General features: G+C 36.1%; 3 protein-coding genes across 4 annotated transcripts in view; 1 reads left to right on the top strand and 2 right to left on the bottom strand.

The window, feature by feature from the left end:
- Positions 1-2,509, bottom strand: part of glcci1a (glucocorticoid induced 1a) — a 49,987-nt gene extending 47,478 nt beyond the window's left edge. The window contains exon 1 of one of the 2 annotated variants that reach the window (XM_067425242.1): positions 1,710-2,509. In XM_067425242.1, the coding sequence (XP_067281343.1) occupies positions 1,710-2,118 (409 nt within the window). In that variant the 5' untranslated portion in view covers positions 2,119-2,509. The remainder of the gene's footprint in view (positions 1-1,709) is intronic. The other variant, XM_067425241.1, reaches the window with a different exon arrangement.
- Positions 2,510-3,391: 882 nt separating this feature from the next.
- Positions 3,392-18,118, bottom strand: umad1 (UBAP1-MVB12-associated (UMA) domain containing 1). The gene is made up of 4 exons (XM_067425909.1): positions 17,836-18,118; positions 17,449-17,576; positions 11,426-11,511; positions 3,392-5,437 (listed from the first exon to the last, which is right to left on the bottom strand). The coding sequence occupies exons 2-4, from the start codon at positions 17,525-17,527 to the stop codon at positions 5,159-5,161; spliced, it is 444 nt and encodes a 147-aa protein (XP_067282010.1). The 5' UTR covers positions 17,528-17,576; positions 17,836-18,118; the 3' UTR covers positions 3,392-5,158.
- Positions 18,119-18,621: 503 nt separating this feature from the next.
- On the top strand, positions 18,622-19,714 carry rpa3 (replication protein A3). The gene is made up of 4 exons (XM_067425910.1): positions 18,622-18,874; positions 19,153-19,227; positions 19,320-19,428; positions 19,515-19,714. The coding sequence occupies exons 1-4, from the start codon at positions 18,776-18,778 to the stop codon at positions 19,595-19,597; spliced, it is 366 nt and encodes a 121-aa protein (XP_067282011.1). The 5' UTR covers positions 18,622-18,775; the 3' UTR covers positions 19,598-19,714.
- The last annotated feature ends 4,345 nt before the right edge of the window (positions 19,715-24,059 follow it).

The raw sequence follows: 24,059 nt of genomic DNA, 5'->3' as shown, positions 1-24,059 counted from the left end.
TGGAATGTGTAGCTCTCATGAAATCCAAAATGAGACAATACTTGGCATGACATTTCAAAATGTCTCACTTTCAATATTTTATATGTTACCTATATTCAATTATGAATAAAATATAAGTTTATGAGATTTTTTTTTCGAGTGTCCAAACTTTTTTGGAATTGTTTGTATTTATGCGTCTTATAAATTATCATTGGCTGCATTTAGATTTCCTAATTCCTGCGCTCTTTACGTTGGCCAGCTGCAGCGTCAGCATCACAAGCGCATTATATATATATATAAAATTAGGAACATCATACTAATACTGTGTTTGACCCCCTTTCGTCTTCAGAACTGCCTTAATTTTATGTGGCATTGATTCAACAAGGTGCTGAAAGCATTCTTTAGAAATTGATAGGATAGCTTGCAGTTGATGGAGATTTGTGGGATGGACATCCAGGGCACAAAGCTCCTGTTCCACCACATCCCAAAGATGTTATATATATATTGTATGTTTTGATATTTTGTTAATGCAATAAATTAAAAACACATGTGTGGATTAAGCACCCAAATCACTAATCTCTATAGATATATATTTTGGAACCACTGTACCATCATTACTGTAAAGTCATAATAAACATTTATTTTTAAATGACAATAGTGGCTTATACCAAATCACCATAGTTTTAAAGTAGTAGTGTAGTAAATATGTTTTTTTTTTTTTTTTTTTTTAGGCAGAAGGGCCTGAGTATGGAGACTGACAATGCAGCACTGGTAATGAATGAACAACGTGTTGTTTATCCTAAATATACAGGCAACACATAAAGTCATTAAATACGACTTTAGGTGCTCAATTTGCAACATTTCGGTTTCATAATAATGTGTTATGATGCAGAACAGCAGGGTTGAGGTTCTGTGTTTGTGAGGAGGCCCCCTGTGTGTGTGGCCTTCACACACAAATACACTCAACCTCCAATTACCCACGTAATTCTTTCCATCCCTGACCGATAAACAACAGCGAATTAGCTACAACCGTGAGAAAGACGTTCGAGCTCATTCAGGACTGGAGACATAGAAATAACGCAATATTGGTAGTTATGCGTGTGTTTGCGAGGCTACAGAGCGCTAGCTTTAGCAGAAGTGGGCCGCATCTCAAAACCTAGCGAGCCCACTACATAGACGGCTTTCTAGGGCATCACAGGGGGCGTGTACCTACAGAGGACGCATTCTTGCGTATAAGACAGAAACCGAATGGAACCGAACGCAGCGTTTAAAAAAAACAAACGCTTATAATACGACGGTAAAAACGTTCGCGTTCTGTGTGAATGTACGATATACGACGACCGTCTAGGCAGCTTACTGGGGTTTAAGACACAGCCATGGTCATGATACACAAACCCCATGAATATGTACATCATTATTATATATATATATACATGTTCGCTTTCAAACGCATATGGCTGCGATCTTAAATAAATAAACATATTTAGTTAATCAGGTCAAATGTATTTTAAATATTATTCACTGGTAATATATCTAAGATTCTTATAAAGCTATCATATCTGTGTCATGCATATGCGTTTTTGGTTTATAATAACAGTTTTAAGTGAAGAATTGATGTTGTTTTCATATACAGTCGATGATAAACAGCTTGACCCAATTAAACGACAGAGAATGTGAAGATGCTTAAATGAATGACAGTAAATGAAACAGGATTTGGGCCTGTTGTTTACCTCTAAGGACAGGTGAATGAGGGCAGCGCTCGGGTGAACTCCTGTGCTCCGGTGGAGAGCGCCTCTGCCGCGGGATCAGCCGACCGTCCAGCGAGCCGTTTCCTGCCGGACTGGGGAGCGTCGGGCTGCCGGAACTGGAGCTGCTGTGCTGGGCTGCTGCGGTCGGTTCTGTGTTGCTTCCGACTGAGATGGAGGAGGAGGAGGAGAAGGAGGACGCGGGAGGGCGGGTCGGGCTGTGCTGCTGATTTCCACGCAGGAGCTGGTAGGGCACCGTGGCGCGAATGGGCTGCAACCGGCTCGTGTTGCCGGCGGAGGATGATGATGATGCTGCTGAGGAGGAGGAGGTGTTGATGGGGGACCCGTCATTGCTGCGCCTGACCCGAGCCGAGTGCACAGGTGATGCTGACATGACTAAACCTAACTTTGTAGTAGTTTTACTGCAAAAGATGCCAATAAATTCCTCCCCAAAGCTTTCATTAATTCATTAAATAAACTCAATACATTAATTAAGATTCTAAATAAACGTCTTATAACTTAAAAAAAAAGCAGAAGCTTATTTTAATGTTGGTGTAGTACGCAGCCTCAGCTTGTCGATTAGTGCGCTGAAATTATAGCAATGAATTTCCTGAACAAAGTGTGTGTCCTTTAGTCAAGCAGATGATTTGTTGACGCTAACTTGCCCTTATAATGTGTCAGGGGTTCTTCTTAGTCTGGAAACCTAAAAAAGTTGACGCGGAAGATATGCCATCCCGACCAAGATCCCGACTGTCGTGTGTCTCAGCACCCCTCTTGTGTTATTAAAATGACAGGCACTTCAGCGGCACAGTCGAGGCGTGTGGGCGGGAGCGTCCGGCGCTCGCACGACCTCTGATTGGTGCACCACATGATCGAAATAAAATATGATTGGTTGGGCGAAAATGATGGACTCAGAAATAGCCACTAGAGTCATTGTGGTTCAGAACGTTTGGAATTCTGTATTGCTATTGGTTAAGACAGTAAACCGACAGACTAATCTAAAGGTACAAAGTACAAACATTAATACTAGATAACACAGATGGTGTAACGGATTTAACTGTAAGCAATGCATGCAAGGAGCAAAAGAAGACATAAGAGAGTACGTGGCTCTGAGTGTCATTTATTAAATGTATTAATTGCCAGTTTAACTCGAAGGTTGAGCTGTAGTCTCAGGATAATTAATGTCAATATGGGGCAAGTTGTCACATTATATTTATCACTGTTTTGTCAACATTTAAAATGTGACAACTTGCCCCAAATTGACATTAATTAGTCCTTAAATATCCTCTCTCTCTCAGTTTTATGTGAAGAATTTATGTTTTCATATACAGTACCTGATAAACAGCTTGACCCAATTAAACGACAGAGTATGTGAAGATGCTTAAATAAATGGCAGTAAATGAAGCAGGATTTGGGCCTGTTGTTTACCTCTAAGGACAGGTGAATAAGGGCAGCGCTCGGGTGAACTATGTGTATGTATATGTAGTGTGTGTGTATGTGTGTTTGTGTGTATAGTCAAATCGATTAATCCAAAATAAAAGTTTGAATTTACATGATATATGTGTATATGATAATTGTATACATTTTGAAATTTGTAACAAATCATTTTTGTGCTAAATATTATTGCAAGATATGTTCATACAAAACAGCAAATTGCAACAAAACCATGTAATCAAATAAGATTTTAATTTCAACAACATTGTTACATTCCGCTCATGCTCAGAATTTAGCATAAAACATCACGTGGGATCAGAATCAACGAGAAATTATTTTTCCAGATAAGAATCAATAAGGAATTCCATAGAGTTCAGATGATGCCATAATATTCACCTGAATTATTTTACACACATTTTAAAAGGGCAAAGACTCAGTACAGTGTTTTAAAAAGTACAGTTCAGTGACTGAGATAAATTAGGAGGAACCTAGTAACCTTGGATGAAATAACTATAGACAAAATCAAACAAAGACCAATAATATATATATATATATATAATTTTTTTTAAATAAACCAAAGTTTGATTTGATGTGATCAAGCAAAAAAACGAAACCACTATCAAGTAAAGTACAGAGGATGTGAAGGAGACACAGCTAAACCTGAGAGCATTGTGTAAATAGCAGCACGCCACGCACTATAAAAAACCCATCCATTAACCAAAATTCAGATGAAAGAGAAAAAGAAAAAAACAGATCAACAACCATGTGGCCTAATCAAACAGAACAGTAAATCCTATTAAAATCCATGTGCATGTTTTGCAATCAAACATTGTTCAGAACACATATCTGCCTCCCAAAATGGGGCATTATCTTTAAGCAAAACTTCATGCATTAAAACCAAACAACAGCAGAAGTATGCAATTTCCACACCAAAAAACAAACAAAACATATTATATATATATATGCACACATTTACAAACGAAGGGATATAATAATTGGCCTATTTATAATGAGCACTTCTCAATTTTAAGTGCAATCCTTTCACTTAAGGTTATACATGTCATTTTTTCTGATGTATAAATACTTCATATGTCAACTTAAAAAGCAGAAATAATGAAAATGGCAATATTCTATACTGATTCCCCTGAAAAGTGTAAACATTGCATCATTAATCAAAACATTGTTCATTGCCCAGCACAGCAATACTGACTCAACCAATGGCATCAGATTAGGGCGGGACTCTCTGTTTGATTGACCAGTAGCAGACAGGGGAGTTTTTGCTACATTTTTAAGGTTTATTGGTATTCACTTTAGAGTTACAGCAGATATAGTGGACTAGTCAAAAGGCCATTATGATTAAATATATATAAAAAAAGGTTTATATTTGAATCTATTATCCAGTTATTTTAGATATGTTTAAATAACTACATTGCTGGGTGACAGATTCCCATAAAATCATTCTTTCTATGTATAGACTTGTTTAAGTGAACGATTTGAAAGCAAACTTATTGAAACTGATTCCATAAATTCCAGTAAGTCTTTGCAGAACTAAGAAAAAACTAAGGAAGGCCAACTGTGCAGACTGCGATGTCTCAGCTCAACTACTAAGAAACATAGCAGTTTCAAAATGATTTCAGCATGTCATCTTATGCTACAGAACCCCACAGATTCAAAATTGCACCGAATTTACACTGCAAAAATTTGAACTACATTTGAAAAATGTAAAGCCATAGGTCATCTTATAAATGCTCACATACTGTTTTTAATCAAGGTGGTAACACTCATCTCACACAATCAAATGTAATATCCTGAGAAACTGTAAACCATCTAGATATGAACGCATTTAAACTAAATTGACAATATGTTCGTTTGAGCTCGACACCCAGCTAACTGAACTAGATCTTTGTTTATTTAATAGGCAAGTGGTTAAGGAGAATCTAGACAACCAAAAGCTCATAGTTCATCACTTCATAACTGTGATATAACTGATGGGCTTTGAGTCACGGCTCACAAAGCACAGAGTTCTCCAAGGAGAAGTCATAACGAAAGTTAGCTAGTTTGTCATTTATGTCGTGAGGCAAGGTGATATCGGTTACAAAGGGCAGGCCTGCCTGCATGGCCAGGATGTGAGGCGCTAAAGTGAACGGTATATCTCCTAGAAGTTCAGGGAGAGCAGGGGTGGCGTCTACGGCGTGCGTTTCTGAGGACATCTTAGCAGATGTGGGCTGGGACGAAGGCTGAGCCGTCTCTGTAAATCCTCTGTTCCTGATGCTGGATGGCTAAACAAAAAGAAAGAAAATCCACAGTGAAAACTGAGAAACCGGATCTGTTGAAGAGCAGTACTGTTATTATATTCATCACAGCATGTGTGACAACTATTCTACCGTTTACCAAACTGCCACTGTGCTTAGCTCTTTTAAAATCTCATTAATGCTGAATAAGTTTAGCCTTTACTAATTTTTAACATTATTAAGGTCAGGTGATATGATATGCCAGGTATTTCTTTAATATTAATTTTTATTAGTTAGTCAAAACATTTTTGCCTCACATCAGTACACCCAAAAAGAACAAGCCTGCAGCCACAGAGCTAAAAAATCCGGTCTCATATGAGGTTGATGAGGATTCATTACAACCCTGAAACATCATGATGAAGGAAGTCACATGTTATACCACAACTAGAGCTGAACTTCAGACACAACTAATAATGCAAAGATGTGCAGAGCAGTACAGCATAAACTGCAAAACATTTAAAACTGTTTGTAAATGTAAGGGAATACATTTTATTAAGAAAATTAACATTTCTCATCATATGGGAAATATACTTGCATTCAAAAGTTTAGGTTCAGTGAGCCTTTGCATTTTTTGAAAGAAACTAAAAATTTTACTCAGCAAGGACATATTAAAAAGAACAAAAAACCTTTGTAGCTTTATTAGGTATCAGTGCATATGTCATTCATGTGAAGAGTACTATTTTTAGTTCTTAATTTTAATAACAAAGATAAATTAAAATAAAAAAACTAATCGTCCACCCCTAGTCCAGGTGTCTTTGTTTCCCTGGATGTTCTTGATGTTAAGTTATAGGTTGATATAACTATATATTACCGAGTCAAGCAAAGAGTTTTTGGTATAAATATTTCCACAACGGCACACGCACGTGCACACACCACATAAACGCTGTTCATTTGAACTTTCTATTCATCAAAGAATCCTTAAAACTGTATCACAGTTTCCACAAAAATCTAAAATAGCACAACTGTTTTCAACATTAATAATAATATGAATTATTTCTTGAGCAGCAAATCATCATATTACAATGATTTCTGAAGGATTATGTGCCAATAAAGACAATTCTGCTTTGCTATATCACAGTTTGTTAAATTATGAATTTCACAATAATACGGTTTTACTGTATTTTTGATCAAATAAATGCAGCCTTAAGAGACTTCTTTCAAAACCATAAAAAAAATCTCACCGACCCAAAACTTTTGGATGGCAAAGCATATTAATATATATTATATATTATATATAAAAATACTAAAATATATAATAGTTTGGTTGTAGTGGTGTATAACATAATCAGCTCAAATACACATTTAAGATAAACTGTCATTACTGTGCATTATTAAATGAGCAAAGCTTCCAATTCATAGACACTTAAGCTGGTGCTTCTGCTGCAGATAAATAGAATCTGGTTGTCATAGTTGTGGAGGTGGTTTCATACTCTTACCTTTCCTGTTTGTCTTATATGTGCGCCAAGCACATGCCAGACAGGGAATGATGATCTATTAATGTCAGTTCTTTACTGTAACATGAGACTGGTACAAAACATAGAGGGAGAACAACTAACTGAACTAAATAAGGTGGAACCCAACTCTCAAAGTGGATGGTGATCGAAAGCTCTCCAGCCCCAACAAAGACTACAAAGCACAATAAAAGCAGTTCATATGACTTGCACTAAAATCTGGCTTCTGAAACCATTTGATATAAAATGCAATTAAAATGTCTGTCCAACATGAACAGGTCCCTTACATGACAACAAGATGCATTTAGCCAATTAGCCATTGTTTAAATTCACCTGTTTTAGACAGCTAGCTGTATCTCGCAAATAGGCAAATAGTCCAGTTGGGACTGTGAAGTCGTGTGTATGAAGAGGCTCTGCTCATCAGCTCGTCGGTTCTCAGTATTGAACATGTCTGAAAGAAACAGTTTTCGATTCTGTACTGCTGATCCGAGAACCGCTGCTCTCTCAGTTACACACACATGCTCAGTATCAGCTGCTCGTGAGTTAATCGGTTCTCTCAGCAAAACATATCTCAGTTCAGTGAACAGTTGGAGTTACAACATATAATTCAAGACATTAGTTTATTTCTATTCAGAGGGACTGTCACTCATGTCAGAAAGTGAGTAACTAAAGTAACTTGTGGGATCAGCGCTGATTTGAGACGCAAACTGTTTAGAATGATTCAGTCCGATTTGGTGAACTGGTTCGCCCGGTTCACTAAAAAGAACCGGTTAAAAAGAACGATTATTTTGTGAACCGGACATCATAGAGTGATGATCCGATCGGACTCACAAGTGACGAAGAAATGGTTCACGTTTGTGCCTTTCCGAATTGTGGCAACAGAATTTGAAAATTTGCACCGAACACTTGACTAACTTACACAGACACAACACAGCGGGCTGGTTGAAGAAAAATGCCATTCCGTGGTCGAAGACGGGTGCAACTGTGGAGGTAATGTAAACTTTATTTATCCTTCCATTTGGGCACACACGGCTTGAGGAAAGAGGTGCAGTAATAAAATAATAATGCTTTACACACACAACGCTCTTCTCAACTTGCCTTTTTTTTTCCCGGCTACCGCTGAGTTCCCACGGGACTTCCACGCGAGATACAGCTAGCCGTCTCACACGGTTAAGGTGAATTTAAACAATGGCTAAGTGGCTAACTGCATCTCGTTGTCATGTAAGGGACCTGTTCATGTTCATGACAGACATTTTAATTGTATTTGGTGTCTGTTGAGAGGCACAAAGACACCCTTTACGTTTATGCCCCCATAGCTGCCGTTTTAGCTGGATGGGGGCTCTGGGCATTAACTGTAATAACGCCGTGTTGCAAGGACCAATCCCGTTTGTTTTTTTCTATAGACTGTACTCACAAAAAATTCCCCGGAGTTGTCCTTTAATTTGCGTACCGATGAATGAAGGTCTTACGGGTTTGGAACGAAATGAGGGTGAGTAAATAAATGACAGATTTTTCATTTTTGGGTGAACTAAACCTTTAAAGCAGGGGTGTCCACACTCAGTCCTGGAGGGCCACCGTCCTGCAGAGTTTAGCTCCAACTAGCCTCAAAATGCCTGCCTGGAAGTTTCTTGTATGCCTAGTAAGACCTTGATTAGCTGGATCAAGTGTGTTTAATTAGGGTTAGGGAGCTAAACTTTGCAAAACAGTAGTATCGGACACCCCTGCTTTAAAGCATTGTGCTGTTTTTGGGATCAATGCACAACTGTAAAACCTTTTTGGAACTCACAGGTAATTCTTCGGAAACTGGCATAGGCAGCTTATGTGGTTTTTCAATTATTATTTTTCCACATGATTGCAAAACGCACTTGTCCCTTCCACAAGTCAACTCCAATAACTGACTCTGGCTTTGGTATTTTGCGAAAGCCTCTCATATTCAAAGAGAATGAGTGAGACTGAGCGTCTTTCATTAGCCATATGTCTCCAAGCATTGCAGTGGAACAGATTGCTGAATGGTAGCAGCACATGTTGGCGCTGGCACCTGTCACACACCCGCTCGGCCAGCGTAACTCAAGGGGTTCTTTCTCTCTTCAGTGCTGTTGAGCACACAGCACACAACATATGGAAACCACGCCGGCCCTCTAACACAGACGACTTTATGAGTGATCCTTAAGATTTATTTACTCTGTTTAGGATACTACTGAAAACTTAGCATACAGTTTGTGTCTACTTATACTCAGCTCTAAACAAAGAATGTTTTGATGTTTTATCTTCCGCCAGGTCAAAATGGTAAGTTTGATCACTTAAAAAAGTAACAGCACACCTTTCCTTAACAAGCATGTAAATCATTGTGTCTATACAGCTTTTTCCCCAAATAATGACACATTTATATTATCCATCTGTTAAATCCAAAAATGGTTAAATAACTATAACAGACACCGCATGCATGGTGACATTAGTGAGTAGAGTTAATAGTGTATTGATTTGTAAACCAAAGGTCATACAGAAGTCACCTAAAAAATGAGCAGTTTCTGTTGTCCAGCATAGTGAATTTACATGACCAATACTTAAAACTTAAAAGCCCCAATATTCTTCAAGCTAAACCGAAGAACGCACTGATGTGAGGTTATTTCAAACAAAATCAGGCCGAAATGAAGTTCATTTACGTATTTCAAACTCAATTTCAACGAAAAACAACTTCACAGTGGGGGGCTTAATAATGTTGCAGATCTTTCTGGGGAAATCATTTGCCCTCAAGTGAAATTTGCATGGATTCCTAATAAAATGTCTGAATTTTGCCAATGAACATTGGCTAAATAACAGTAAATGTGACTGCACCTTGAAAATTGTTGAAATTATTCTGACTTATGATGTGCATGTGCACTACATTCACAGTCTTCAGCTGATAGATTTATGTGAGGAAAACTGAAGTTGGTATTCACTGTCTTGCCCCCCAGTGAACTATTAACCAGTGCTTGGACAGTGTCTTTGTGTTTTGGTTAGGACTGTCAAAGTTAACGCGTTAATGCAAATTCATTTTAACGGCACTAAATGTATTAACGCGTGTTAACGCAGCGCGCATTTTCTGTTTGATCTGTGGCATAGCCCGTAGTTGGAAAAAGTGAGAGAGCAGTCAGACGCAAAAGATGCAGCAGCAAACATTAACAGAGAAAGAAGAGGGTCGACATTAACATTACTATTCTAAACCAAAAGTGCAGTTTTATTGCCTACATAAGCTACCATATTTTCTGTTTAACTTTTATTAGACTCCAGGTCTATAAGAAAGAAAAGTGCGTTTTTTCACTAAGCACATTCTCTGCAGTCCGAGCGCGACGCACTGAAGCTCACTCTCGCTCATTCTGAGGTAAATCATTTACACCATTACCACTTACAGTACATGTGTTTTATTGAACTAAATACATTACAATTGACTAAAACGAATGCACAGGTTACTTTTCTGAACAAGCGCGCTCCCGAGTCCGTGTTACTCACAATGTTCAGGTGAATCGCGGCACACACACACAAAACACCGGCAGTTCAATAGGGAACGCAGATCTCTTAAAGGGGCCGCACTATATTCCTACTGGTGGAATACAGGCCTCCTCCAGGTATGGTGTGGTTCTGGTGCGCTCAGGTCCGCATGACAGCTTTCACATTACCAATTTTTCATACGAACTGTGCCCTGCTCCGAATTAAACTGCCAGTGTAAAAACTCCCTTATATTCTTAAAATGAGATGAATCACTGCTTATTCTTAATTTTTAAGTTTAGGCTTAAGAGACATGAACAATTTCTTTGATAAACATCTATGACCTTTGATATGTCTAGTCTTCATGGTGTATTGTTGATTATTATTGAAAAAGTATTTTTTCACTAATAATAAATATACATTTGCATAAAGCATATCTGTCCATACCCATGTTGATAAAGTATTAAAAACTTAATTTAAACTTAATTTAAGATACATTTACAATTGCTAAAAATGTGCGATTAAATTGTGATTAATCACGAGTTAACTCATGAAAATCACATGATTAATCACGATTAAATATTTTAATTGATTGACAGCCCTAGTTTTGGTTCTTTTGCTGTTGTAGTCTGTAAGGACCATTGAAATATCTAAAATCATTTGACGAGGTGATATAGAACGGTAATACATCCAATACCTGCTTGGAACTACTTTAGCCTTATGTTTCCCTGAAAATAATTTCGCACCTTAGGAAGTTTGTTTACCAATCAGATTCAAGCATTCAACTGCCCCATAGTATCATTTGAATGAATTTGTACATGTTTGCTTTTGCATGCCCTACTGAAAGTTAAGTTCAGAGGTAGACTTTCATGCTTTTCCATACAAATCACATTGTACAAATGACAAAGTGTACAAAAAATGATACGTTCTCACATTCACAGCTCACTGGATGGGAAGATTATAAGTGAATGGTAACTTAAACTTTGTTTGAAGTTTGTTGTCATACTCTCATTAAGTATTTGTAATTATGGATCACTCTTAGGTAAAAAACAAAACTCACCTTAGATGGTTGTACTATTACATTTGTTGCAGGCTGCTCAATGTTTATGGATTGAATCTTCTGTCGCTGATCCTCGAGAGTTTCACCTGAAAGGCAAAAAATAAAAACAAATGAATCGTTTTATCAAATCAAACAGACAAGAAAGGCACCCTTCAAGCCAACTGCTTAATTTTCAAAAATAATTACTTTTCTGACACGGTGAGGAGAGTAATGTGTATTAAATGAACATAGATTACATAATTACATTACAAAGCATTCCTTCTATGTACTTACAACCACAATCAACAACGTTACTTGACAGAAACCTGCAACACCTTGAAATCATAACTAGACAGAACGCCGTGTAACATAAAAAGACATTCTCCTTGCAGGACCCATTCTTTCCTCTACAGCATCATTATCTCTTTCCTGTCTGGAGTTACAGATGGTATAATTCTTTCTAGAAAATGAAACGCAGCCTCTTCCTGTTGCTCTTGAGAATCACTAAACTGAATGTCTTGGTGATCATCTGCTCACCTCTGGGACCTTCATACACACCACGGCTCCTCCCTGTTATTGTGAACACCTTCACAATACCTCCACAAATAACTCCCTCTAAGAAGGTGTCCATTTTCTATGTTTAAAAAGCTTGTGTGACTTGCGTCTTAAAGGGCATTCACAGTGACAGTGATATAATCACTGGAGATCACCAGATATTGGTGTTAGTTGCGAGTAGCTGTTCCTCTCAGACTGCAGTTTCTAACTGCATTGTGAGGTGGGTCACATACTCTGCTTTAATCTGTTGTATGGGCAGTGGACTCTGTTCTTTGTGTCATCTTAAAATGCCATCTCCAAATGACAAAACACTAAGTGTGAATTTCTTATAAGACCTTCCATATACCAACAGGATGTATTCCATCTTCTTTTTTTTGTACCAAAACCCAGTTTCATTTTACTTTCATGTGGATTTTTTAGTCGAAAATAAAAGGTTTAATTGCTTTTAGGGAAATAATAATAATGATAATAATATATTTTATTTGTAAAGCCCTTTTCATAGTTAAAAACAATCCCAAAGTGCTAAAATAAAACAAGGTGTAGCGAAGTTCTTCGACAGTGAGCTGCTTATTGATATTTTAGCCAAACAAATGTTACATACTGCAAGCTGAAACAGAAAAAAAACCTTTTGGCTGAATATATTTTGGTTGACAAAATTTTGGTGATCGGCTAATTATGTTGGCCAATTTGTTATGTTAAATACATACTCTTTGGAATGTATAAAGTCCAAAATGAATGCTTTAATAGCTAATATTACAGAAAAAACAAACTGCAGCACAATTATTGCATTCATTCGCTGGAGGCCTTTAGGTTACACATACATCTGAAATAGGCTATTACGCCTAATCAAAAACAATATTAAAAAAAATAGAAAACTACAATGCTATTGGCTGGATAACTACAGTCAGTCCCTTACAGCATTGAATCAATATAACACCAAGTACAATAACTATAATCATAAAGTTTAACAAAAAAAAAACAAAAAAAATAGCACCCACACCACAACTATAATGATAACACAGAGGAACAATATCATTGGAATCACTTTCAGAATGATTGTGGAATACCACAATACTTGGCATTTTGGAAGTGATATTGTCAAGCTTTTCTATTTACAGCAACGTTAGCTAATTGCCTGCACAAAATATGATAGCATTATGACAATATAATATGTAAAGATAATGTTTACATTGGCTTCATAAATTAATTTAAGACATAAAAAATGTAGACACACCTGATGTACATGCCTTGTTCATTTTCTAGAAGAATAGTTTAAGAAGTATTCTTGTGTAATTAATTAAGAGAAAGTACACCGCCATCTTACTCCAACGAAAGTGACGTCATAAACACGACTTCCCAGAGGAGGTCTTGAATGCACCATAGGAGGAGCTTTACAGCAAAACTGAATTTTGCATCAATGATCATTATTTTCCTGCTTATCATTGTAAAGTTGCTTTGAAACAATTGTATTGTATAAACTATAAATAAAGGTCACTTGACTTGACATTAGGCATGTGTCGATTTTCGGTAATTCGATATATCATGATAATGAATATGCACGATATTGTTATCGTGGGCACTTCAAATATCGTAAATAATAATTTCTTAATTATTTATAATTAATAATATAAATAATATTTTTATTTTATTTTTTATAATGCACTCAAGAATACGTTCATCGATCGTATAAATGCTCAACACCGCTGTATTGTGCGTCAAATGGGCACGCGCTCAGATGTAAATGAGAAGCACGTGAACGAGTGAAGGAGACACGCTGCTCAGTGACAGCAGAGGGTGCTGATGAACTGCAGAATGCAGCGATTACCCCGGAAACCTCGCAAACAAAAGCAACAGGGCTAGTGAAGTTTTTAAAACAGCCATTTTAAAAACATTTTTGTAATCTCAATGTTCATCACAGCACCAAATACTTAATACTTAAAGACTTATTAGGCTATTTATTTTCAAACTTAAACATTATATTTTCATTTGGACTACAACATGCCTTAATAATGATTAGAATTTTTTGGGATTATTTGTCCAAAAGACATAGGACTTTATTAGTTAACATGTTAATTTATTATTACCAAACTGACAATGAAAATACTTATAAAGAATTCATTATTCTAAGTAATGTTCATTTCTTAGTTACTGTTTAATAACATTAAAATCAAAATCAAAATAACATGTTTAATGGGCCTAAGATAAAACTAACAATGATCAGTATTTCTTAACCAACATTACTAAAAACATTATACTTTCTGTAACAAATGTAGCTATTGCTCAATCTTAGTTAATGCATAAAATAATAAGACATTATATTAATTTGTTACCTGTTGTTCTTTATAGCCTAATTCTTTTGCACTTTAATCTGTTTAAAAATTTTACTTTTACAGCTATGGAAAAAATGAAGAGACCACTTAACATTGATTTCTCTTTATTTTTTCCAGAGCTATATTTCTGGTGAATTGTATTATTGTATTTCAACATTCAGTTATTTTTTTTATTGCAAAAATAGTTCTTAAAGCTGTTATGCTATGACATCTTTTTTTGCAACTTATTTCCATATCATGATAATATCGTATATCGTGACAAAAGCTTCATCAATTAATCGCAACATGAAAAATTGATATCGGCACATGCCTACTTCAACATAAACTGAACCTTCGCAAAGCTCCTACTATTTGCCATTTTACAAACCAAATATGGTCTCATTTGCACTTCAAAGTCAAAAGAAAGGAGTTTCTTTCCCCAAGAGAGTTGGATCTGTGGCACAGATAAATAATGCAATGTAAAGTAAGCCTATATTGTCTCCCTTATGTGCTGTGACGGTCAGCACAATTACCACAGCGGCATACGCAAGTACCAGAGGTGTGCTGGAGGTGAACCGAACGAGAGGCTGCTCACTGCAGAGCCACTGAATGGAACATGGCATCCAGCTCCTACTCGGAATGTAATCTGGGCATATTGGGTGGAGCTAGGTCCATGACATCCAGAGAGGGGGGTACTGGACATAATTTGTCTTTGCACTGAGCACCACTTGATATGAACTGCTCACACTTAGCTGGAATTTAGTTACATGTGCAGTGATATATGCATGTATGTCAATGACGATAGACTAATTGTCAACTGCGATTCCATTAAAACAGGAAAAATTAACTGAAATTTCAGGTAATCAATTTGATTTTAGAATGAGGTTGTTAATCTAGTTCATAACTAAACCATATTAGCCTGGTTAAAACCAGACCATTCTCAGTAGTAACTGAGTTATGGTCTGGCAAAGCTTCATAGACAAATCATTTCCAAAGGGCCGTCACCAACAGATGATGACGTATGCAGAGAGATGGAGAAACATCTGAGACAGCAATTCTCCATTTGTGTTTGTGAGGAAGATGTTGCAATGGCTTCTGACGACTTTTGCTGTTGTTGTAAAGAAATATGATAATAGCTGGTGTCCACCGCCACTCCATCAACATTTTTGCAAAATTTGGAAAACCTAATAGCATCTCAGACCGACTGAAACATCTCGGACTGACGGTCGAACAGAAAACATCAGGCTCTGATCGCATTTGCCCCCGTTTGTAAGGCATTTGCATTGCGATTAGAATGCGATTTGCAATATTTTGAAAATAAAATATTGAAAGTCTCACAAACTTTATTCAAATTCAGTCATTTCAGATGTGTCAGATAATTTTCAGACTTGAGCATAGTTACGCTAGTTATTTATTTATTTAAGTTATTAAAAAATTTAACATGACTACCAGATCAAGTCTGAGGAAATAAGCACAGAAAGGCCAGATACAGAGGTGTGTGTGCGTGTTATGATCACACTCCTCATCCTCCTCATCAAAGTAGCCGGTGTAACACACATCTGATGGCTGAGTGTTGTTCTTTGCTAGGGTTTTAACGAAAAGGAAAAGTTTAAATTGCTTAAAACAGTCGTGATAGCCGATTCGAACGAGTGATGTTCCACGGCGGCAGTCATATGTCTGTCCCGTCAGCCTGACGAGAACCAGAGCCCTTTAATGTAGTCCAGGAAACATGCTTGTGTTGAGTTCATCTACAATTCTACCCTAAAGTACTAAGACTGGGTCACATGAAGAAAGCTGCACTCTGGACCGGTTTAATTTCACAATGTTACATCACACACCGTTTGTTTTCCTGTTGCCAAGCATACTCCTTAAAGCCACGGCGAAGAGTGAATAAAGAGGTTTCAAAAATCAAAACAAACATTGAGTAATGCACTTGGTTTCAAAATGAACCTAAAATGCTGAGAAAGTGCTGCTGAAGATTATGACTCAGAAATCAATAGAACAATAAGGTTCAATTGTTTTAAAAGAAATTGGTTTAATACAAACTGAGACTGCATTAAAAAAATGTCAATATGAAATAATTTTGTAGGTCATGCAATCTTTCTTAAAACCTTGCCAATAGAGCAAATATTATAATTTAATACCAGAACATTAATCATTAGTCATAACAGTCAAGTTACAGGCTTCATATAAATAAAATGATCAAAGCAAACCAAAACAGTCTCACAGCATGGTTAGCCTAAAATTGGATAACCATAAGAGCAAAGTTTGCCAAACATCAATCTATCCTCAAATATTCAGCAGTAACTTTCCATTCCCTGGTTACAAACATTTCCTCAAACTACATAAACACATAGTGTGAGCTATTCAAATCTGGCTCAAGCCCTCAGTAAACATATCCTGCTTTTTATGAAGCAAGGGATCTATCTTTCCCTTTGACCTACATTCGCTCAAATATAGTTATAATACATGATATTATATGGTTTCTGTCTGTCAAATGTGCAAATATGAGATACCATGGGCTAGGATACATAAAAACATAAAACCTTGTTACTGCAACTAGATCAACAAAAGGTATGTGGCATTTGACCAACACTGACCCTTGGCCCATCTGTATCCACTCCAGGTAAAGTAAAATGGTGGTCTACAGAGTTACAGAGAATCCCAAATACATGTCCTGATTGCGACTTCATATTAAGGAAAGAGACGTCAATCAGGCTAGATAAAATAAGTATTCAATTTTTACCATTCACACTGAAAGTGAGGATTGAATTATAGTGCCCTCTTGTGGTAGATCGGTAAAAAAAAACATTGTTTGTATTTATAATTTAATATTAACAATATTTTAGATAGATAGGTGGATAGATGCATTTACAGACAGATTGAAAAACTGTAGATAGCGAGACTGCAGACAGACAGACAGACTAGATAGATAGATAGATAGATAGATAGATAGATAGATAGATAGATAGATAGATAGGTAGATAGATAGATAGATAGATAGATAGATAGATAGATAGATAGATAGATAGATAGATAGATACTCTGATTTAAAAACTATTTTAAATCTATTAAGTGTATAAAGTTAAATATTTCACTTTCTTATTCAACTAATAAAGCTCGAATATAAACAACGATTCATAAATAAATAGATATAAGTTAATAGATAAAATGACTTACCAATGATGACAAATCCATCAGCTTCTCTCTCGGAAGATTTTTTGGCTCCATCGTTCTTGAACCCGAAAAACTTTAACATCTTGTGTGTCTGTGTTGTAAACCAGTCACTCCTCAACACACGTGATTTGCTGGTATGGAGCAGATTTCGAAATCAATCGAGTGTTACAGTAGTAATTTTCTATTTCTTTATGGATTGAAAAACAATGTGATGTATATAAAGTTACAACATGAAGTCAATGAAAACTGTGCTGTTGCTTTGTTTTTCCTAGACAGCTAAGCGACGAGCAAGTTAGCAAGCGTTACTATACTAACTGTTACATGTCTGCTCAAATACAGTAAACGATAAAAAGAACAATCGTTTGAGACTTGAGTGAAATGCTGTCTTACTTAAAATCACATGTGAAAAATATTTCAGTTTATTGTGGTAACGTTAAAAGCTAGCTCCTCGACTGAAGTTTTGTTTACGAGTCCTTCCCACGTCGTGTCCAACTGCTTTTTCGTTCCGTGTGAAAACAAAGAGAAACTTGGGTTTCACTTTACAGTGAGTTTCCAATAAATCTTTTAAAACAAAAATGCGACATGTATCAAGCCCACGTAGTAAAGAATCCACAATGTTTCTGTAAAGATTTACTAGCATGTCCCTCGCTAACAAAGTGATTATACGCGTATGTATGATCTTATTAATTAATATGTGTGTGTATCATATTTTTTTATGAATCGGTTGAACAGCTGTTCCCCTACACGGCCTCTTTTGGGAATGTCCACTTCAATGAGCTGAGAACCGATAGAAGAATGAAATAAGCTGATATAAAGAAGTGATTTTTTTAATAAGGCAGAGAGAAGTACGTATGCAAAATGCCACGCTGGGATATCAGGAACCGCAATGAATCAATGACTCAATTTTCTTTTCTTTTTTTTTCTTTCTTTTTTTTGTGCTATAAATTCCTACCAAACATGATTTATGGGGGTTGGAGCGCTGTTCACTTATTTTCAGTTCTAGCTAAACGTTTAGGGATTGACTTGGACATCATTCTCTGTAATTCTCTGTTTTACTATTATTGTATTATGTCAAATAATTTTAAAGTCAAAAACTACGTTCGGGTGTGCTGAGGGTTTCTTACTTTCTTTCTTTTTTTCCTTTTCTTTTTTACTAGGAACTGTAGTTAACAGGCTATTTGTTTCTAGCGGTTTTCTCTGACGCACCGGGAAAGAGGTCATCCGAAAAATACGTCACTTGATGTAAGTTTTCCCGCGGTTCTGGTGTTTGTCTGCACTGAAGTTAATTTGGGGTTTTATTTCTTGTGTAGGTTGCTCTAAAAAAATCGTAATGACAGGCGTTTATGAGTCCCCAAAGCCCAGAATCAATGCGTCAATGTTGTCTCAATACATCGGTCGACCAGTCTGCTTCATTGGACGCTTGGAAAAGGTATCTGATTATACATCCTCAATATTGAACATTTAATAATTGATTTACTCCGTAACTAGTCATCTAACTGTATATAATGACTAGAATCAAGAGTTTATGATTCGGGTTTTTTTTTGTATTTGAGTACTTTTCAGTATCATATTAACTGCAATACGAGCCTGTTAATTATTATTGAGTTATTGAATTATTATTATCACATTGCTAAATAAAAACGTATTAGAAGAGTATGATTTATATATAAAGTGTGTGAACATGACTGTATGGTTGTGTATTGACAGGTTCATCCATCAGGAAAGGCTCTTACGCTTTCAGATGGAGAAGGAAAGACCGCATCAGTGGAGCTCAATGAGCCTGTGAGTGATCAGTTCAGCATATGATGCACCTCTCTGTGTATGATGTTGATATTTATTATAAAAAGCTGTCATTTCTCCCCCATCCTGTTTAGCTGGATGAAGAGTTGAGTGGGATTGTAGAGGTTATTGGAATGGTGTCCAACAAAGGAACAATCATGGCTGTTTCACATAGCCAGTATCGTGAGGACAAAGTCTCTTTCGGTATTATTTGTATTATTGATGATGATATTTTATTGTCAGTGTCATTACATGCACTGGGAAGTCAAATATTTTTTCTTGTTTTGCAGATCTGGAACTGTACAACGAAGGCCTAAAAATTCTTCATGACTTTCCCCAGTATTACCCGTTTGAAGTATCATTAAGCGGTTAAACAGCACTTTTATTTTAATTTTACAGTTTTTGTATAATTGGATATTTGCTGTATTTGTCAAAATATGTAAACCATTGTCCATTTTTTTTGTTACTTAAAAATAAAACTTAAATAAAGTCTTGTTGTATTTAATTAAGGGAGAATTCTACAGCTGTACATAGACAAAATAATTCATAAAGGTATTTATCAAACAGAACTTTAGGTCATTAAAATAGTAGTTTGTGAGATTTTTACATTATGTAATAATTATGAAGCAAATCATGACAGAATGAATACATTAATAGCCACTTTAGTTGGGGGGTTGTGTGCTTAATTTTACAGATGAATTACAATTGGATTTAAAAGTGTAAAGTATAGTTGTGCAAAGTATGTTAAAAGTACAACGCTTATTTGCATCTAAAGTAAAAATGAATGTACTGAAAGCACTTTAGAATTTTAATAATTTAGTTATTTCTAAGATTTACAAGTTCACATTGATTTTGCACAAATAAGAAAATAAGGGTTTTGTAATGACCGATAAGTAATCAAGTAAGTTTGATTTAAGTAAGTAAAGGTTGAATGACATAAGTGTTATGATATGGTTTTGTGTTTATTTTAACCGTTTTGTCTATCATATAATGGTAAGATGAGCATATTAAGGCGAATGACTATGCATTGCAAGTAATAACACTGGTGGTCATCACTTGATGAATGAGGTTATACTTGAGGCTGGTCTACAGACATATTTATGTTATTATTCCACATTGTACTTTTAAAAGAAAATGAATTATTATTCTTTTCAGATCATTTTATTCAATGCTTGACTCCTATTTTCAGCATTTGGTCAACACGTTAATTAATTTTGGTATTTATTTTTTCGTACAAGAATCTCGGTTCTAACCTCTGTTTATATTATTCCACTAGATGGCAATGAAGTGAAAAACTAGACTTGAAAGGGATAGTTCACCCCAAAATGAAATTTCTGGCACCCTCGAGTCGTTACAAACCAGTATGTTCCTCGTTCATATTCGGAACACAAATTAAGATATTTTTTGATGAAATCGAGAGCTTTGTGAACCATCCGTAGACATCACTTTAATTCCCCCTTTCAAGGCACAGAAAGGTAACTTAATACAGTGGTCCAACCCTAATTTTATGAAGCAACGAGAACACTTCGCTCTTCGAACACAAAAATAACGAATTTATTCAACAATTTCTTCTCTTCTGTTTTTTTTTTCTGGATTTGGACTGGCCTTTGTTTAATTTTGTGAATTTTGATCGACTATTTTAGTTAACTATATTTTCTAATTTACTCTATACCTGTGAGCAGAGTAGACTTGACACTCTTAAGAAACTAAAATTACACTATTGGAGTTTTCTTTAATTATGTGAGGGAAGCTAATATTTCTGTGGAAAAAATTGTTCCATTACAAAATTCATCAATCAGTTAGTGACAACGTGTCAGGATGGGGCGAAGGAGGCAAATACCTCAAGCAGTCACTTCAATATAGCTGTCATGTTGAGTAACTTCTCTTTATCTGACAAGACAAACCATCTTCATCAGGATAAAAGGCATTATGGTAAAAGGCATTCTGCATGTTGTAGTTATTATGAGCAAAAGGTGGCCTCTGTAGTGCTCAATGTTGTGGTGAAGAGTTGCCTGAGGTCAAGCAGCTGCCATATTGTTGCAAGTTCAGACAAAGTGCTGTTTGTACCACTCGCAAAGGAGTGTGGCAGTTTCTATAGCTAGACAAAATGTATGTAATTATACAGGTATTTAGAGAAAATACACATTTTATTAATTAGTATTGGAAGAGTCTAGTATTGCATCCTCTTTTTAAAATATAAAATATAATTAAAACAGCAGGAACTAAAAGGCAAATTGTGTGTGTGTGTGTGTGTGTGTGTGTGTGTGTGTGTGTGTGCGTGCGTGCGTGCGTGCGTGTGTGTGTGTGTGTGTGTTAGAACTTAGTAACATCCTCATATAATAGATATTTAAGTTACAAAATGTTATAATTTAAAAAAATATTATATGGGGTTAATTAATTTACAAACCCCCTGCACAGTTCCTTTACAAACCTTAGTTCAGGAAACCCTTAGCATATTGCAATGTTTACACACTACATGTTGTTGAAAACAAACAAAAATGTACATTATTATATTCAAATCAATGTAATAAACAAGTTTAGGTCAAAAGTAATCGAAAAGTAGTCAGATTATGTTACTAACTACAATTTTCTTCATGTGGTTTGCATTCAGTAATTAACTACATTTTTCTAAGTAATCTACTCAGCACTGATTTTATAGTATTACTTTAGTAATATTTTACTTTATTAAAGGGGTCCTTGATTATGATTTCATGTTTTCAACTTTTAGTATTTAATGTTGCTGTTTGAGCATAAACAACATCTGCAAAGTTACGTTCAAAGTGTAAAGCAAAGGGAGATATTACCCTCTTTTTTTTTTAAGGACTACAACATATGGCTGGTAGGGACTACACCGAGCTTATTCCCGGGTTGGGGACATCACAAACCAGTAGCCGCACCCAATGATTCGAGCACAACAAGTAGTAGAAGGTAAATAACAGATGTGATGCTAACACTGGATCGATCAACTAAGCCATAAACATGCCTTTGCAGAGTGCAAAATGTTGTGCAGTGCCTGGTTGTGGAAAAGCACAGATACTGCACTGGATTTGCACAGAGCCTGAAATAAAAAAAGATGCTTTGCCCCATATTGGACCCAAGTGGAACGGCGCAACACTTTTATGTGAGTATAACAAGTTTTTACCTTATCACTATTGCTTTGTTACAGATCGTTTGATATGTCTGGATTATGTGTACATGTCTAACCAAAATCACCACTGATTTCTGACAAACCCCTTCAAACAGAGGTAAAATAATGCAGCCCATGACCCCTGTAATACTTGAATAAATGGTTTAATCTGTAGGTCAGAAGAAATATGCCAAGTTTATTAGATGTAAAATACAATGACTGTTTTTCACCTTTGACTCATTTCATGTAGAACAGCCAGGTATATTTCTTAACAAAAATATATTGATTAGCTGAAGTGTAGGAACCAGTGCTCAAATACTTTGATCAAATAATTATTCTGTACAGATTTTAAAGATGAATCTTTTAAATTTATGCATACATTTTTTATTTCTGTACAAATAATGCCGCCGACCAAATAGGTGCAAACCAACCTGATCTTTAGGGGGGAAAAAAAATGCTATTTTACGAAGTGCTGATTTTGTATGAATTCATACAATGTGAATTTTACAAAAAGATTAATAAAGAAAAAAGGTCCATCCCTAAACATACATGTCACTGATAAACAAATGATGAATTAGCCTCAAATTTGTCAAAATAGTTACAAATTACCATAGAATTGGGTTGCAACCCATCTGAAGTTCATGACCTTCTAGATTGTAAGTATTTCTGCCACCACGTGCCTTTAAGTTGAGTTGACATCACCCTTCAAGGACATTGCCCTTAATTAAGTTACACAAGGTGTTGATGGTATGTATTTGATATTCTTAATACTGTGTTTTTCTTCTAAAATAGCCTTTTCTGATTCATCTGCAAAAGCATTAAGTTTGCACTAGGTCTTTTCCTACAGCATCAGATCTGTCTGCTCCACGGATGTGTTCACTGCCTCAGGAAGGGTTCTCCATATCATCTTCTGACATGTTTAACAAATCACCCAAGCACAATTGGTCCAAGAAACCTTCCATTCCCTGTGGTCATGTAAGATCCCAGGGCTGTTTTTAGTGCCATGCAACAGAAAATCTCTGCAGCACTTTGCATTTACACTTATTTATTAACAATGGAGAAAACAAAAACAAAAAAAACAATCAAAGCAATTTATCCAACTAAAGGGCAACAGAAGTACACATTATTGATTTTGTCTATACTGAACACCTTAAGTTCACAAGTGAAGTCAGCTCATTCTGCGGTTGGTTCTTGTGCAAATGCTTGAAGGCACAGAATGATTAAAATGCCACACCATTAGTTTTTCCTTGTCATGACTTCCATTGATGCGCCCCAGGCAGCAGATTTGGAATTTACTTCAATTTGGTGATTTCATAAAAGTACATTTCATTAAAAAAATGAAAAATGTGATTTAAAGTGGAGCTGCAGAGAGGAACTGTCAAGTTATTTTAAAACCAATTTGACAAACTCCTCTAGAAACAATTTGTAGAAAAATGTACTTGTCATAATCATGCTGTCAACAGCATGAATACAGGAAAAATGGGCATATCAAATCATATTTGGTGGAAATCTGCAGTAAATTACAGTCAGTTTTGGGTAGTAACTGATTATACACCAATTTGGCATAACATTATGATCCTAATATTGTGTCCCCCTTTTGTGTTGGGCCAAAACAGCCCTGACCTGTCGAGAAATGGACTCTAGACTCCTGAAGGTGTGCCGTGTTATCTGTCTCCAAGATGTTAGAAGCAGATCCTTTAAGTCCTGT

This window comes from Pseudorasbora parva, chromosome 19, assembly GCF_024679245.1.
Source record: "Pseudorasbora parva isolate DD20220531a chromosome 19, ASM2467924v1, whole genome shotgun sequence".
Lineage (NCBI taxonomy): Eukaryota > Metazoa > Chordata > Actinopteri > Cypriniformes > Gobionidae > Pseudorasbora > Pseudorasbora parva.
The sequence above is the reverse complement of the archived record's forward strand: the minus strand, read 5'-3'. Positions and strand labels throughout refer to the sequence as shown.

Excerpts from the sequence above, each read along its gene's own strand:
- umad1 (XM_067425909.1), bottom strand. The coding sequence starts at position 17,527 with ATGTTAAAGTTTTTCGGGTTCAAGAACGATGGAGCCAAAAAATCTTCC. Across the intron at positions 11,512-17,448 it reads TGATGGATTTGTCATCATTG|GTGAAACTCTCGAGGATCAG; the intron begins GTAAGTCATTTT and ends TTTGCCTTTCAG. Across the intron at positions 5,438-11,425 it reads TAATAGTACAACCATCTAAG|CCATCCAGCATCAGGAACAG; the intron begins GTGAGTTTTGTT and ends CTTTTTGTTTAG.
- rpa3 (XM_067425910.1), top strand. The coding sequence starts at position 18,776 with ATGACAGGCGTTTATGAGTCCCCAAAGCCCAGAATCAATGCGTCAATG. Across the intron at positions 18,875-19,152 it reads TCATTGGACGCTTGGAAAAG|GTTCATCCATCAGGAAAGGC; the intron begins GTATCTGATTAT and ends GTGTATTGACAG. Across the intron at positions 19,228-19,319 it reads CAGTGGAGCTCAATGAGCCT|CTGGATGAAGAGTTGAGTGG; the intron begins GTGAGTGATCAG and ends CATCCTGTTTAG.